Genomic DNA, 14,619 nt, shown 5'->3' with positions numbered 1-14,619 from the left:
TTTTTTATTTAAAAACCGGTGAGTTTTTTCGGAAAAACTCTTAAACACGTATATTTTATTTTGTTGTTTTACATATTTTAAGATTTTTTAAAAATGTATACAGGGTGTTTCATAAAATATGACCATTGATTAATCGCGATTTTGCTTAAACTGCTTGACTGCTTTAAAGCTGATTTTTGCCAAATGGATTTTTCGAATGTCAAATTCCAACGAGATGAAACTACCCCTCAAATATTACCAAGTTATATAACAATATCGCCATATTGTTTTTTCTCATGCTGACATAGATGTGAGAATATGTTATCCAGTTTGTATGTTAATGGAAATTCTTGCTTTGCTTTATCATCACTATTACAAATGATTAATTCGACGAGACCGAAGTCGCGGGTACACGCTAGTCGGCAACATATTATGCGGAATCACATTTTAGACAATGTTTCTAAATAAAATTTCTTACCTGAATCTAATTCTACCGATTTTCGGGTAGATAATCTTCTAGACTGTCTCCTTTGATCATCGCTAGACTGATTAGACTCGTTAGCCTGTAGCCACGATTCTATTTTCAATTTCCAATCTTTCGACCTTGAATCGTCTTCCGGAGCAGAGGAAATCGTTTTGTTTTCGGCCAATGGAGACGGAGAGGATGGCCTTTCCCTGTCAGATGAGAAATCTGCAGCTAATAAAGCCGGTCGTTTCTTGGGACCGCTTCCTCTGGCTTTTCTTGCCCACGATCGATCTGGAAGAGTAATTTTAGAATATGGAAAGGAATATTTGGTGATTTTTAAGATAGAGCTTGTACCTAAACTACCCCAAGATTTCCTCTCCCTGTTGTTATCATGTCCAGAGGCTCTTAAGAAGTCCATAAGGGTGCCTTCATCCTCTTCGGAAAGAACCCTGCTCCGCCTTCTTCTTAGACTACCGTTTGGTGTTATATCTATAAAAAGGATAAATATTTGTAATTAAAAAAAACTTGTCTAATATACTACAGAAAAATATTAGTCTGTCTCTGATGAAATACTAGGAACTTCTATTTTCTAAAATATTATTTGAAATATAACTAAAATACTGAACAAACTTTATATACCTACTCAAGTACCTAACTTTATATTTTATATTTATGTATTTTCATATTATAAAAATTTTAAAGATGTATAAAAATCCAACTCCTGAAATATTCAATATGCCTATCCGTATAGGTGACTAAACTGTGTCTCTGGCTGAATTCGGCATTTTGTGAAATTGAAATGTACACAAAATAAAAGTATGCACTATGGCGTTTTTTTTTACAAAGAACAGACTGAAAATATAGTATTAAATAATACTAGAGGAATCATTTTACGAAAGAAAATGGGCCGTTGGTGGAATTGAAAAATTTTTATACTAAAATTTATGTAAGGGTGGGGATAGTTTTCACCCTTCCCGTACTTTTTCTTGATTTCTGTGAAAGCAAAATGTGAGATTCGCATTTCAAAACTATTTTTATAGATATACAGGATGAGTCAAATACACTCATCGGCAAAAGTCTTGCACCCCCCAGACAAATTTATTTCTTTGCATAGCATATTGTTGTGGCTGTGTGTACAAATACCTTAATATGTGTCTACAAAAAATAGGTCATAAAAGCAATGAAAGAAAACCTTATCGATGGAATGTGCATGGTTTTCTCAGTTCGAGTTCAATCTTGTAGTAAGTGTTGTGAAAGGCGACAAAAATGCCAGGGCACGAAATTTCTGCCTTCGATAGGGCCCGAATTATCGCTTTGCATGAAGAAGGTCTCAGCAGGCATCAAATTGCTGATAGTTTAAATATAGTGCGAAGTACTGTCAGCCGAATTATACAACGGTATATGGACACCGGAAATGTAAGATCTCGTCCTAGGTTGGGCCGTCCAAGGATAACGACTGCACGACAGAATCGCTACTTGGCTCAATTTGCCAGAAGAAATCGGTCAGTTCCAATTCTAGAGCTACGATCTCAGTTTCAACGAACTTACCACCGAGTGATATCAAGCCGAACCATTTCCAGGCGACTTTCTAATGCTGGATTGCGGCGTAGACGTCCACTGCGAGTCCCTCTATTAACTTTACATCATAGACAAAGGAGGCTACAGTGGGCTAGAGAACACCAGAACTGGTTATTACCTCAGTGGAGAAACGTAATTTTCACTGACGAAACCAGGATAGGTTTGATCAGTGATGACTATCGTCAGCGAGTGTGGAGGGAGGCGGGGACGAACAGACTGAAAATATAGTATTAAATAATACTAGAGGAATCATTTTACGAAAGAAAATGGGCCGTTGGTGGAATTGAAAAATTTTTATACTAAAATTTATGTAAGGGTGGGGATAGTTTTCACCCTTCCCGTACTTTTTCTTGATTTCTGTGAAAGCAAAATGTGAGAGCACTTAGCAAAACATAGACACCCAAAATCTCATTCAAATCGTAATAACGGTTTTTAAAATATCTGAAAAAATGTGTTTCTTTTTTTAAAGTTTGATGCCCTCTAGTGGATAAACGAAGCGCTTTTATCTAGAGGTAAATTGTAAACAACAAACGAAAAATGTAATATACCAAATACCATGCGAATGCGATAAATTTTACATTGGTGGAACATCTAGACCCTTAAATGTTCGAATTAAAGAACATAAAGATTATTTAAGAAAGGGAGATTTTCACCAATCTAAGATTTGTCAGCATTCATGGGACACAGGGCACAGAATAAATTTTAATAACGCCAAAATTATAATGGAAGAAGCGATAGCCATACAGTAAAAAATAGGCCATACAAATAAACATACAGAAAGTTTGGGGCTTTTTGGTTTTACCTTATTAAATAATTGTTATCAGGTAGTAATTGTTAATTTTGAAGTTTAACTTGGATATAATGTCATTTCAACAGCACGTCAATGGTTTTTGTAGGAGTATCTGTTCATAGATAAAAGAAAAAAATCTTCTATGTATCTGTTTTAAAAAAAACTAACGTGTTCTCGAATAGTTGAATTTAAATAATTTAAATAGTTTTTTTTCTTTATTCTTTGTATTTTTTTTACTTCCGACGACGGAAAGTGATAAACTTTCCGAAACGTTAAGCATTTGTTTGTTTGTTAGGCAAATTTGTAAATCTTAATTAACATTACTTCTGACAAGTAGTTTCCGTTTGAAATTAACGCAGAAGTGTTTACAAAAAATAACTATTTTTTTGTAGATTTTTTTTGTAGCGGCGCAATATCCATATAGGATTTTTTGGAGAGATGAATCCGCCAGACATTTTTCACAATTCTAGACAATAGAATTTCTGACATCGGTATTCATCATCCTCACCAATCGTCCATATCCAAAAAAAAAAGTGTCTATTTTATTGACATTTCTATTTCTATTTTATTATTACCTGGTGACCTATCATCTTTGTTTTCGCTGTTACCACCGTTGAATGAATCAAGTCGTTTTCTGGACATCGATGGTGAACCTGTGACGGACATTTCATCTTCTGAAGTACCAAGCGAGTTGAAGAATTTTCGTCCCTTATTACAAGAAAATAATATAATTATTAAATTATTTCATTAATGACAAAATGGCATTTATGAGAAATAAGAAAGAAATGTTGATGAAATAATGTTATTCTTATAGTAAAATATTTAATAATTCATAGAGCTCCTGAGAATCAGTGAAAATAAATTGAAAATTGGAATGATGATATTTTATTGCTAATTGTTGCATGCATCTTTTTTCGTAGTTTTGTGGATTTTATTAATATTGCTATAAACATGAATTTTGTTGTATTTTATAAACCAAAATGTATTTTTATATCAATCTATATATATAATATATAAAAATTAAAATTATTTTTAGATTGCTTGATTTCTATAAAATAAATTGAAACATTTAAATTAAATAAAAGATTAAGATTTTGACTATTTTATTTGGTAGGTATCTATAATATTCGACACATTTAAACTGAACAGCGAAAGGTATGCGGGCCAATGCAAGCCACTGTGCAATTTACGGATAAATTAAACTGAAGCCATACCCCCCGTACCGATGTCGCACTGTTCAACTTATATGTGTCACACTTTAGTTACATAAGTATGTTTTTTTTAACATTATGTTTCTTAGTATATTACCTTTTTATTAAAACTACCCCTCGTATCGTATATTTGCATATCTATAAATGGACCTTCTGAATCTGCAGCTCCAAGACTTTCCACTGCAAATAAAATATATAATAAACGGCTAATCAACTCTATAAAATGCTACAAGAAAGTATGCATAAAATAGTTGGAGCAAACTGCTTACTTTGACAAACAGAGAAAATCAGGGGGATCAATCCAATCAAAACGTAGTAAGTAAGTTCACTATTGGGCAAAAGTAACATACCCTTTAGAAACATATTTTTTATAAATACGTTGATGAAATCAGTATCTTATTTTGTTAAAATTTTATTAGCGACTGATTTGAAGCTGATCACTTATGAAGTATTCCAACATACCACAGTTTCTCCATCTAATACCATATTCAAAAAATTAAAAACAAATAATGTGCGTTTGGTCTTTGATTTTACTATAAGACTCTGTTATTTTATTTCAAATCTTACTCTGTTTTCTCTTTGTAGCTAACAATTCTTCCCTCTGTTTTCTTCTAGCGTTCGCTTGTTCTTCCTGGATCCGTCTTCGTTCATTTTCGGTTATAGCTTGCTTGAATTTAGAATAAAACCCGTGGAAAACTCTAAAACACTCCTCTATCTTGAACGAATTGGAATCTTCACAAAAAAAGTCTGCCAGTTGTTTTCTCACGATGTCTAATCGTTTCAGCTCTCTTTGGACGTTAGCTACCTCATTTTGCGCCATCTGTATGTTAAGTGATTTATAAGTATTTCGATATACGATAGTTAGTTCAAACTTACCAGTAAGAAATCGACCATTTGGGCTTTGATTTCGGGTTCGGTTGTTGGTAATTCAATTTGTTTATCTATTTGCCTGATTCGAATATCCAAGGCGGTGATTTCATTATGAAGTTGTTCCACAGTTGTTCTGAAATAAAGAAAAATATTGCCAATTTGGGGAAAACATATTTCAGTAAGCCAATTCGATGTAAACCCAAAGGAATCGTTCACGTACACGTCGATTTAGACATAATAAACAATATTATCTAAACAATTAAAATCTAATACGAATATCTCGGATGCAAAATTACAAGCTCAGGATTCCTGGAAGAAGAAGTAAGGAAACAAGCTAATAAAGCTGCCGCAATATCAGGGCATCTTAAATATCCCATATGGAAAAACAAACATTTGAGTACAGAATGTAAGTCAAGAATATACAAAACCTGCATACGACCAGTGATGACATATGGTGCGGAAACCAGAGCTGAAACATCAGTAACAAAGAGAATCCTACGAACTACTGAAATGAAGACCTTAAGAATGATAACTGGATACACATTGAGGGACAGACAGAGAAATGTAGACATAAGAGAAAAGTGCCAAACAAACGACGTTGTCAGATGGATAAGGCAGAGAAGAAGAGAATGGAACCAGCATGTCAATAGAATGGGCCCCGACAGAATGGCCATAATAATTCGCAACAACGTACCCCATGGCAGAAGACCTACTGGACGACCACCTAAACGTTGGCAAGACAGTTGGCAGTCAACCTCGCAAGAGTTGCTTAGACGAGGAGGAAACCGGAACTAAACAGGCGATACGCCTTCTAAAAGAAAAAGAAGAACAAGAATTAAAATCTGGTCGACGTAACATGAGGATTATAGACATAATAAACAATATTATCTAAACAATTAAAATCTGGTCGACGTAACATGAGAATTCAAGGTGAAGTTTGTTGCAAATATTAGCGGCGGAAATATTCAAAAAACTGTTTCATGACGCACCCTCGGATGGCTGTGACGAGAAGACGAATACAAAATGACCTGTTGAGGACAGAGCGGATATTTGACAGTTGATAGTCAGTTAATGAGTCGATGCTTTAAGTAGTTGAGTTATAGTCAGCGAGATCACGCAGTCCCGAGATGTTTCTGTAAGTGTTTCAGCATACTCTCTCTTGGAAATTCCCAGCTTGTTTAATCATATTTATTATACTTGTATTTCTATTTAATAAATCGATCTTTTTTATAATGGTAGTTTTAATCTAAAGATATATCCTGAAACTTAAGCCACAATAAGCCTAGATCGCGACAATATTTTAGGTGAATTATTTTTTTATAGTCCAGTAAATAAAGGTTGAAACAACGTCCTAATTCGGCGATCGGGACTTTTCAAGTGGGCTGTGTACCTTTTGGGAAGTAGTTTTAGGGGGGAAAATTTGTAACATCGTGCTAGGCAAGCTTTGGTCGAAAAAATGACCCTAAATGGCCGAATCATCAGTTTTTCGCAAATATCTGCCAAAATATGCAATTTACAAGATTTTTCTTAAAAAATGAAGCTTCTTAGAAGTTCCTTCTTTTTTCTAAATATAAAGCTTCTAAAAATGAAGCTTTTCGCAGTTATTGCAAAAATTAAATCCTTCGTCACTCTGGCGGCCCTTTTTTTTTGGAGCGTTAAGACTTGGAGAAAAAATTCAGTGGTCATCGAGGCGGAATATCTTGAAAATTACAAATTACGTAAAAATTATAAGGACCATTTTTGGTAATGGTCCTTATAATTTTTACGTAATTACCTAAACTGTATTTTTTATTCCAAGAAAAATTTTGTAAATTGCATATTTTGTCTTTTTTCAAAAGAAATTTGACAGTGTAATAGCGGCCTCATAGCGGCAAACAGCAAAAAATATGACGGTAATCAAAATACATAACCATCTATACCATTTGTCAAATAAAAAATTACCATGACCATCTATCAAATAAAATTTCTTTTTCTCTTTAGAGAAACATAGAAGAGAAGTAAATAACATAGAAGTTTGGATTTTTTTTTCAAAAATACGTATGAAAAACGTACCCCAATGGAAAAGAAAAAAAGATACACATACAAGGTGTCCCTGAAATAAGTGCAAGTATTTTAACTGGTAGTATAGTTCAACACCAGAAACACGCCTATGAGGTTTTTTTCGAGAACATTTTTTTTTAAATTCGGAATTTATTGAAAATTTTTTGCAATTTTTTTTAGTTTTTAGTTAAAAAAACATAGTTACTTGATAATTTGGCAACATAGGTAGTAGATTAAATTTACATGAAAGAAAATCCAGAGAAGACCCAGTGGTTCTCATAAATTCAGCAAAAAATAATTTCTTTGGAAATTTTCAAAGTAAAATAACTCCGTTATTATTATTGGACTTATTTGAAAAACCATAAAGAGAAAATACGTTTCTTTTATCGAGATCTACCACCCTTTAAAATACTTATTTCTGGGACACCCTGTATATTAAAATACGGATCTCAAAATGAATATATTTGTAGGATATAGACATTTAGTTAACCTTTAACCCGAAGCTGACTAGAATTGCGTATAACAATTGAAAAAATATGTGGTACTAATGATATGATCTACTAGACAATAACAACTTGGAAAATTATTTGAAAATATGAACAACCTGCCAAAATATCCACAATGGTTTTGAAGATTCATTATAAATATATGTTGTACAAAATGGCAGAATGTATGGAATGCTCAAACAAAATCTGCATTGACTGTGTATCAGATTGGCAATAGGTGTACATTTTCTAGAGAATATTTGTTACGATATCTTTGTATATGTATATTAACGTACTTAGGTATTTCTCTCATCCTTTAAATATAATTTATGAATAAATGCTCCTGATATAAACAGTTTTTTTATACTATCTAAAACATAAAAAGTAACATAGCGATAACTCAAACGCCATGTTAGCGCTTAAAAGTTAATATAAATTAGAATTATCCTCCGAAAATCATGGAAACTTGAAAATCACTAAAAATCAATACCATAGAATTACATCAAATTAATTTTTAAATTAGTTCTTTTTCTTTGTTGAAAAATGTCACAAAAGACAAGTTTCTCAGTGACAAAAAAATAAAAGTTACTTACTTGGCGGCATCTTCCAAAACGTTAATGTTATCAGTAAACGAGAGCAGCAATTTGTTCTTTTTCTCTGCTTGCTACAAGAAATATCATATATAAAACACTACAAACGCTACGTACTAAAATTTTATACCCACCAATGCCACAAAATGAATCAAGTTCATATTGGGTTTGTTGGCTCTGATATCAGTTATTTTTTGTAAGGAAGACAATTTCACACCGGCAGCATCACCAGCATAACCGCCCTAAAAACAAATCAAATAATGCGTCAGCATACACAGCTTATTCATTCAAAAGGTACTTACAGAATTCAGAAAATTTCCCGCTACTAGAACCATATACAATACTTCTTGTAATGGCTTGTTGGTCATTAAGTCTAAAAATAATCATTGCTTACATATCATTTTTTTATACTACGTAATATAAAATTATGAACAGAGCTGCAAGCTCATAGGAAACTTAGCCTTTTGATTTGATTTAAATAACTTAAGTCGTTTGATTTCAAGTAACTTTTCGAAAGCACACGAAAGATCAAAGATACCAGTAGGTACTTATCAAAATGGTTTGTGATTTAAATCATTATTCGGAAATAGAAAACGAATTAAGAAATAAGTCTTTTAAAAAAGTTAAGTCTTTTTGAAAAACATTCTCCAACTTATGCTAACGAGCCAGGTGATCAAAATATACAACGTACGTACAACACCACAAATTAATGCAGCTACTCAAAAGGCTTGATATAGACCAAAAATATAATAAATGCATCGAAAACTTGTACTGGAATGAAACAGCACAAATAAAATTGGCCAATACCATGTTCAATCCTGTACAAGAAGCGTGGTGCAATAAGGTTGCGAGCTATCTCCACTCAATTTGTACTCAGAAAATATTTTCCAAGAGGCTCTAGAGGACGTGGAAATGGGAGTTAAAGTTAACGGAGTGTGGATTAATAATATCCGCTACGCCGATGATACGGTCTTGATTGCAGATAATATACACGACCCACACAACAACTGGTCAACAAGGCAGGAATATCCAGAAATCCAGATGTGTTTAAAAACGCCATTATAACATTTAATACAAGGCCCATAGAAAGGGTAGATAAATTTAAGTACTTGGGCATCTGGCTCTCCGAAGATTGGACATCAGACAAGGAAATTAAATGTCGCATCGAACAAGCTCGGCAGGCATTCTTGAGGTTCCGAAAAGTACTTGTCTGTTCTGATTTTGACCTTAACCTCAGATTAAGATTCGTAAAGTGTTACGTGTGATCGGTGCTCCTTTATGGTATGGGAGGTTGGACATTGAAAGCAGTAGCTATTAATAAACTAGAGGCTTTCGAGATGTGACTATATATCGCAGAATTCTGAAGATGCCTTGGACGGATAGGTTAACAAATGAAGAGACATGTTAACAAACAGTGCAAATTATTCTGTCCATTTGTTAATCGAATGCAATATCGAAGGCCGGAGGGGTATCGAAAGGAAGAAAATGTCTTGGCTGAGGAATGTTAGACAGCGGACAGGCCTACACGATGTACAGTCGTTAATAAACCCCGCCAGGAATGGAAAAGCGATGAAAAATGTTATCGCAAACATCCATTAATGGATTCGCATTACGAGCCCTAACAACTATATGTTGGGACAAGGTCATATTTTGGAATTATTGCCCTGGTTTTTCAAAATGACTGAAAAATATATATTTAATTTTTTAAATATAAACATAGCCATATATCCTAAACAACTTGACAATATTTTTATGAATTTGTAAATCAATCCATATTTACAGTAGCGAATTTTGTTCATAAAAGGACAAATTTGCCTGACAACTAAATGTTGGGACAAGTATTTTTAAATAATTAATATCATAGGCGGCTTTGCTATAAACGTCACAAATGTCGCAAACTGTTTACTTCAGCATTGACAGCTTGTAAGTGACTCGATACTTTGAGTAGTGAGACTTACTGTAAGTAATTTTAATTTTTTTAATTTTCAATTTTGTTAATTTAATCCAAAGTAATGGTCCGTGGAAAAGCTACAAATCAAAAACTACGCGAAATTATCATTCATCAATACAGTACGGGAAAAACAATTCGAAAAATTTCTGATGATTTAAGTATTCCAAAAACCACGGTCTTTAATATAATAAAAAAATACGGCGAATCTGCCAGTGTAGGCGTTAGAGGTAAAAGTTCGGAAAGGCCAAAAGTTGTATCTCAGAGAGATTTACGAAATTTAGTAAAAATTTGCAAGTCTGCGAGAAGAAGTACTCTTCGCGGAGTAACAGTTAAATGGAATACTGTAAATGGATTAAATATATCAAGAGAGTGTTGCCGAAAATATATCCATAAATGCGGTCTGGGGTTTTACAAGGTAAACTTTATTTTGTGTGGATAATCAATTACCTGAAGATTATTGATACAAATTCTTATTTAGGCCAAAGAAAAACCGCTACTGACAGAAATTCAAAACAAAAATCGCTACAATTGGGCAAAATCTAAATTATCGTGGACACAAAATGGTTGGAATAAGGTCATATTTAGCGATGAGTCTATATTTGATGTTTGCGTTGGAGATCATCGAAAAAGAATAATACGAATTAAAGCAGAAGCCTTTCATAAAGATTGCTTAAAGAGGGTTAGGGTTGCATGTCAGTAAGAGGTTTGGGCAAATTAAATTTTATAGATGGCACTGTTAACGCCCAAAAATATCAACATATACTTGAGACCTCACTTTTGCCTAGTGTTCAAGAATTGTTTCCAAACGAAGACTATATTTTTCAACAAGATGGAGCATCGTGACGTTCAGCAAAATCAACTAAAAATTGGTTCGGTAATAATAATATAAAAGTTCTATCCTATCCTGCAAGTAGTCGGGACCTCAGTGTTATAGAAACTGTGTGGCATAAAATGAAGCAATATTTAAGAAACCACCCTCAACGAACAATTTTTGATTTGCGGACAAAACTACAGGAAATTTGGGATAATTCTTCTCCTCAAATGTGCCAATCTTTGGTAAATACAATGCCATTAAGAGTTCAGGCAGTTGTTAAGGCGAAAGGTGGTGTAACTCCGTATTAAACAAATTTTTTGTTGTGCTGTCCCAATATATAGTTGTCAGCAAATTTGGCTTGATTTTGGCAAAATAAGCTATTATCAAAAGTGATTTGTTTGCAAAGTTATAAAAATATAGTAAAATTGTCTAGATCATATTGTAATGTTTGAATTTAGAATAAACAAAATAAATTGAGTCGTTTTAACAAATTACTATTTTTATTGCAAAAAAAGACAACAAATCTGTCACGGATTTGCTAACCGTAAAAGTATGGAGACTTTCAGATCATCATGATTTAAATAGAAAATATAGACCTAAGATATAAAAACGACTTAAATTACATTTTATTACATTTTATATTTTTTAATTTTTTCGAAAAAAAAATGAAATCATTTGAGCTTTATGTTGGAATTGATTTAAATCGTTTTGAATAAATTTTGAAATTACTCAGGATTTATATATTTTTGAAACTAACTTGGGATAGCTCTGATTTAGAGGTGTATCAAGTAACTATGAAGGATGCAATTTAGAATACCTTGAGCTGCGGTAATCATTGAGTTGATGCTTGGTTCCAAATAGCTCATGTTAGAGGCAAACTCTTCCTTCAGCAGCATGCTCTCTATTCGCAGCTTATAACTGTAATAATAAAAACGATAATATATGTTAACATGTTAATTTTATTATTGAAATCTTCTTTGAAAGTAACAAATAAGTTTCCAAAGCTTCTGAATAAAAAGTGTATAATTAAGAGAATACTACTTATTTCAATTTCGACATACTTGGAAAGATTAGTGAGATGGATGAGGAACTTCTCAGCATTTCCCAGTTTCGTAAAATCTCCATTGAAAGATTTGAGCATGTCCAGCTCATCAATTTCGGGCAAAATCTTCAGGAGACCTTTCAGTTTTTCAGTTCCGATGTCGTCATGTTCGCCATTCTTTATCAGGTCTATTATATCTTCGTTAGAACTGAAACAATTAATTCCTTTAATATTATCACGTCGAGGTAGAGTGAATATAGAATATAGTAACTTTACAATTTTCATTTTACACAATTTCACAAGTTTCTCTTTCTTGATACATTATTATATGAAAAAACTACCAACAAAAAATATTACATTATTCAGTGAATGTACCTTCTAAACTGTTTAAGGAATATATTGATGTTTAAGCTGCGTTTCCCATCTAGCAAAGCAATTTCCTGCATATCCTTCCTAACTCTTCGATCTTCTACGGAATCCCGATTACCAAGCCTGGGGGATGAATTTGCAGAGGGAGGTGCTTGCTGACAAAACAAACCCTCCATTTCTAACCAATCCATATCAGCCACGGGAGATCGTTGATGTCTAAATGCCACCTGAGTCCAAATATTATTCTTACCTACAATCTAAAGAAAGGATTTTAATTTAGATTGAAAACATGGAATAAAATTCAGATAAAACAATTATAGAGAGAATATACAATTAGTATCGAAGAAACAAACCGAATAAAAACAGATCAGAAAAAGGTTAGTAGTAAAGAAAAATAAGAGTTTTTTAAGAGAGCTTAGGTCTCATAGTCCAGTAAAATTAAGTAACTTAGTTATCAGACGATTATTTATTAGTTTGCTATTGGTCTCTAACAGCGAATATAACTTTGTAGAAAATGGTAATAAATATAGAGTCCGGCAATAGTGCGTCGGGCATTTGTAGCTCCTAGAATAAAAGACTTGAGAATTTTGTTTGTGCAAACCTAAAATAGTGTAAATAAAATAGTGTAAGTAAAAAAAATAAAAATCGCCATATCTCAGGAATGGTGGTTCGTAAGAAAAAAAGTATAGGAACCATTATTGTAGAAAATTTAATGGTCTACAACATTTGTTTACGGTACTTTTGCGATAGCGCTTACCGTTTAGGAGAAAAAAATATTTTTAACTTTTGATTCTAATTTTTTTTAGCAGACGTGAGAGGGGTGGGGATTTTTCAGATATCATTCATAATAGTGTATTTAAGACCTGTACCAATTTTCAGCTCTATGCGAATTATTGTTATTTGAGTCCTTTTTTTGTTTATTTTGACTGAAGTATTGTGACTGTCTCATATTTAACCCAGCTTGCCTTATTTTTAGACTTTTCGTGGTTTAAATATGAGACACACTTTTCTGCATACTAATTTTTTTATGGATACTTTTGGTATTTTTACTTTTACAATAGTTTTGTTATCATCAAATGCCTTTTATGGAATAAATACTTTTTTGTTTAAATGGTTGTAACTAAAAGTTTTGAAAAGTGTCCCATTTTTACACCTCCTGACCCTAGGAAACTATTCAATTTATTAGAGATAGGACCTTATTGCTGTAGTTTTACCTTATTGCTGGGTATTTTGTTCCAATTGATCGTCTTCATTTTACTTTTCGGCATCGGAATTTCTTGTTGGGGTAACTTTTCTATCACAGTCTGAGTTTCTGATGAGGAAGAGGCTTGAGATTCTTGTTCTACATTTCTACTGGTCGTCGATGGCACTGAGATGCGAAGTTGTGGCGGAGCCGGCGGTATATTTGGCGGTGGCGGTGGGGGTGGTGGAAATCCCGGGGGCGGTGGAGGCGGTACAAATGTTGGACTTAACGGCGTAGCAGATGGTAACGACTGTTTTCTACCACTGCCAGATGGGCTGGGCTCGCTCTTATGCTGACAGTGGCAAAACAACCTAGACTGGACGCTAGGCGTTCTTAGGAGTTTAGGAACATCTTCTCTGCGTTCTAACAGTGTGGCTTTATGCACTAATTTCTCTGCAGTGTCCCAGATTATATCGCTGATGGGTTCTTTGGGATCGATGCGTAAAAGGTGTTGGAGGATGCTGATGAAAGGGATTTCTTGTGGAGTATCTGCTATCTGCAATAATCGAATTAGCATGTTATTATAATTTGAATTGTATGGTAGTCTAGTCTATGAAAAATAAAAACAACCATATTTTCTATTTTTCAAAAAAGAAATAGGAAGAAATGTAGTTAATCATCAGATAACTTGTTATCTGAGCTGTCAATAAAGTCATTCTTCTGCGTGCCCATCATTTATACAACTAATAAGCTTAATCATAATATAGTAATAATAATTAAATTAAATTATTTTCAATTGCAAGTCTGCTTCATTGAGTGCGCCAGCCTGAGGAGGATGCTCTATCTCTTTCTCTCTCTGTCTCTCTCTTGATGATCCCATACGTAAAAGGAACATCGGAGAAGATCAGGCAAATAGCCAAGCAGTATAAAATCTGGAACTACTCTAAGAAGCATCCTAACAAAAGCGGAATCGTCAAAACAAGAGAAAGAATGCATTTACCAGGTACCTTGTTAGTGTAGTGGGTATATTGGAGAGACAAAACGTCCTTTACATGTACGACTTGACGTATGACAAAAAAACATACAAAAAGGTAAAACAATGAAGTTGGGCATTGCAGATCTTGTGTGGTCTAAGCACCATAACATAAAATGGTTGGAAGCCCGGGTTGTCCACAACTTATTTTATTATGTATTCATATTCAAATAGAGCCACAAAAAAATATTTTAAATTACGTAAAAATACGTGTGAAG

The 14,619-nt window shown here is 33.5% G+C and overlaps 1 protein-coding gene across 1 annotated transcript in view; it reads right to left on the bottom strand.

Annotated features, from left to right (window-relative positions):
* LOC115878459 (inverted formin-2) overlaps window positions 1-14,619 on the bottom strand; it is a 153,970-nt gene that overhangs the window by 41,048 nt on the left and 98,303 nt on the right. Inside the window, exons 7-19 of the mRNA XM_030894976.1 lie at window positions 13,400-13,924; window positions 12,192-12,442; window positions 11,836-12,024; window positions 11,592-11,692; window positions 8,312-8,382; window positions 8,144-8,251; window positions 8,013-8,083; window positions 4,901-5,027; window positions 4,592-4,844; window positions 4,122-4,204; window positions 3,389-3,521; window positions 800-934; window positions 458-736 (exon numbers count right to left, since the gene is read on the bottom strand). Coding sequence (XP_030750836.1) covers window positions 458-736; window positions 800-934; window positions 3,389-3,521; window positions 4,122-4,204; window positions 4,592-4,844; window positions 4,901-5,027; window positions 8,013-8,083; window positions 8,144-8,251; window positions 8,312-8,382; window positions 11,592-11,692; window positions 11,836-12,024; window positions 12,192-12,442; window positions 13,400-13,924 — 2,326 coding nt within the window. The remainder of the gene's footprint in view (window positions 1-457; window positions 737-799; window positions 935-3,388; window positions 3,522-4,121; window positions 4,205-4,591; window positions 4,845-4,900; window positions 5,028-8,012; window positions 8,084-8,143; window positions 8,252-8,311; window positions 8,383-11,591; window positions 11,693-11,835; window positions 12,025-12,191; window positions 12,443-13,399; window positions 13,925-14,619) is intronic.

Source organism: Sitophilus oryzae, unplaced genomic scaffold, assembly GCF_002938485.1.
Source record: "Sitophilus oryzae breed Bouriz unplaced genomic scaffold, Soryzae_2.0 scaffold_1512_pilon_pilon, whole genome shotgun sequence".
NCBI lineage: Eukaryota > Metazoa > Arthropoda > Insecta > Coleoptera > Curculionidae > Sitophilus > Sitophilus oryzae.
Note: the sequence above shows the minus strand (reverse complement) of the source record. Positions and strands in the feature narration are given on the sequence as shown.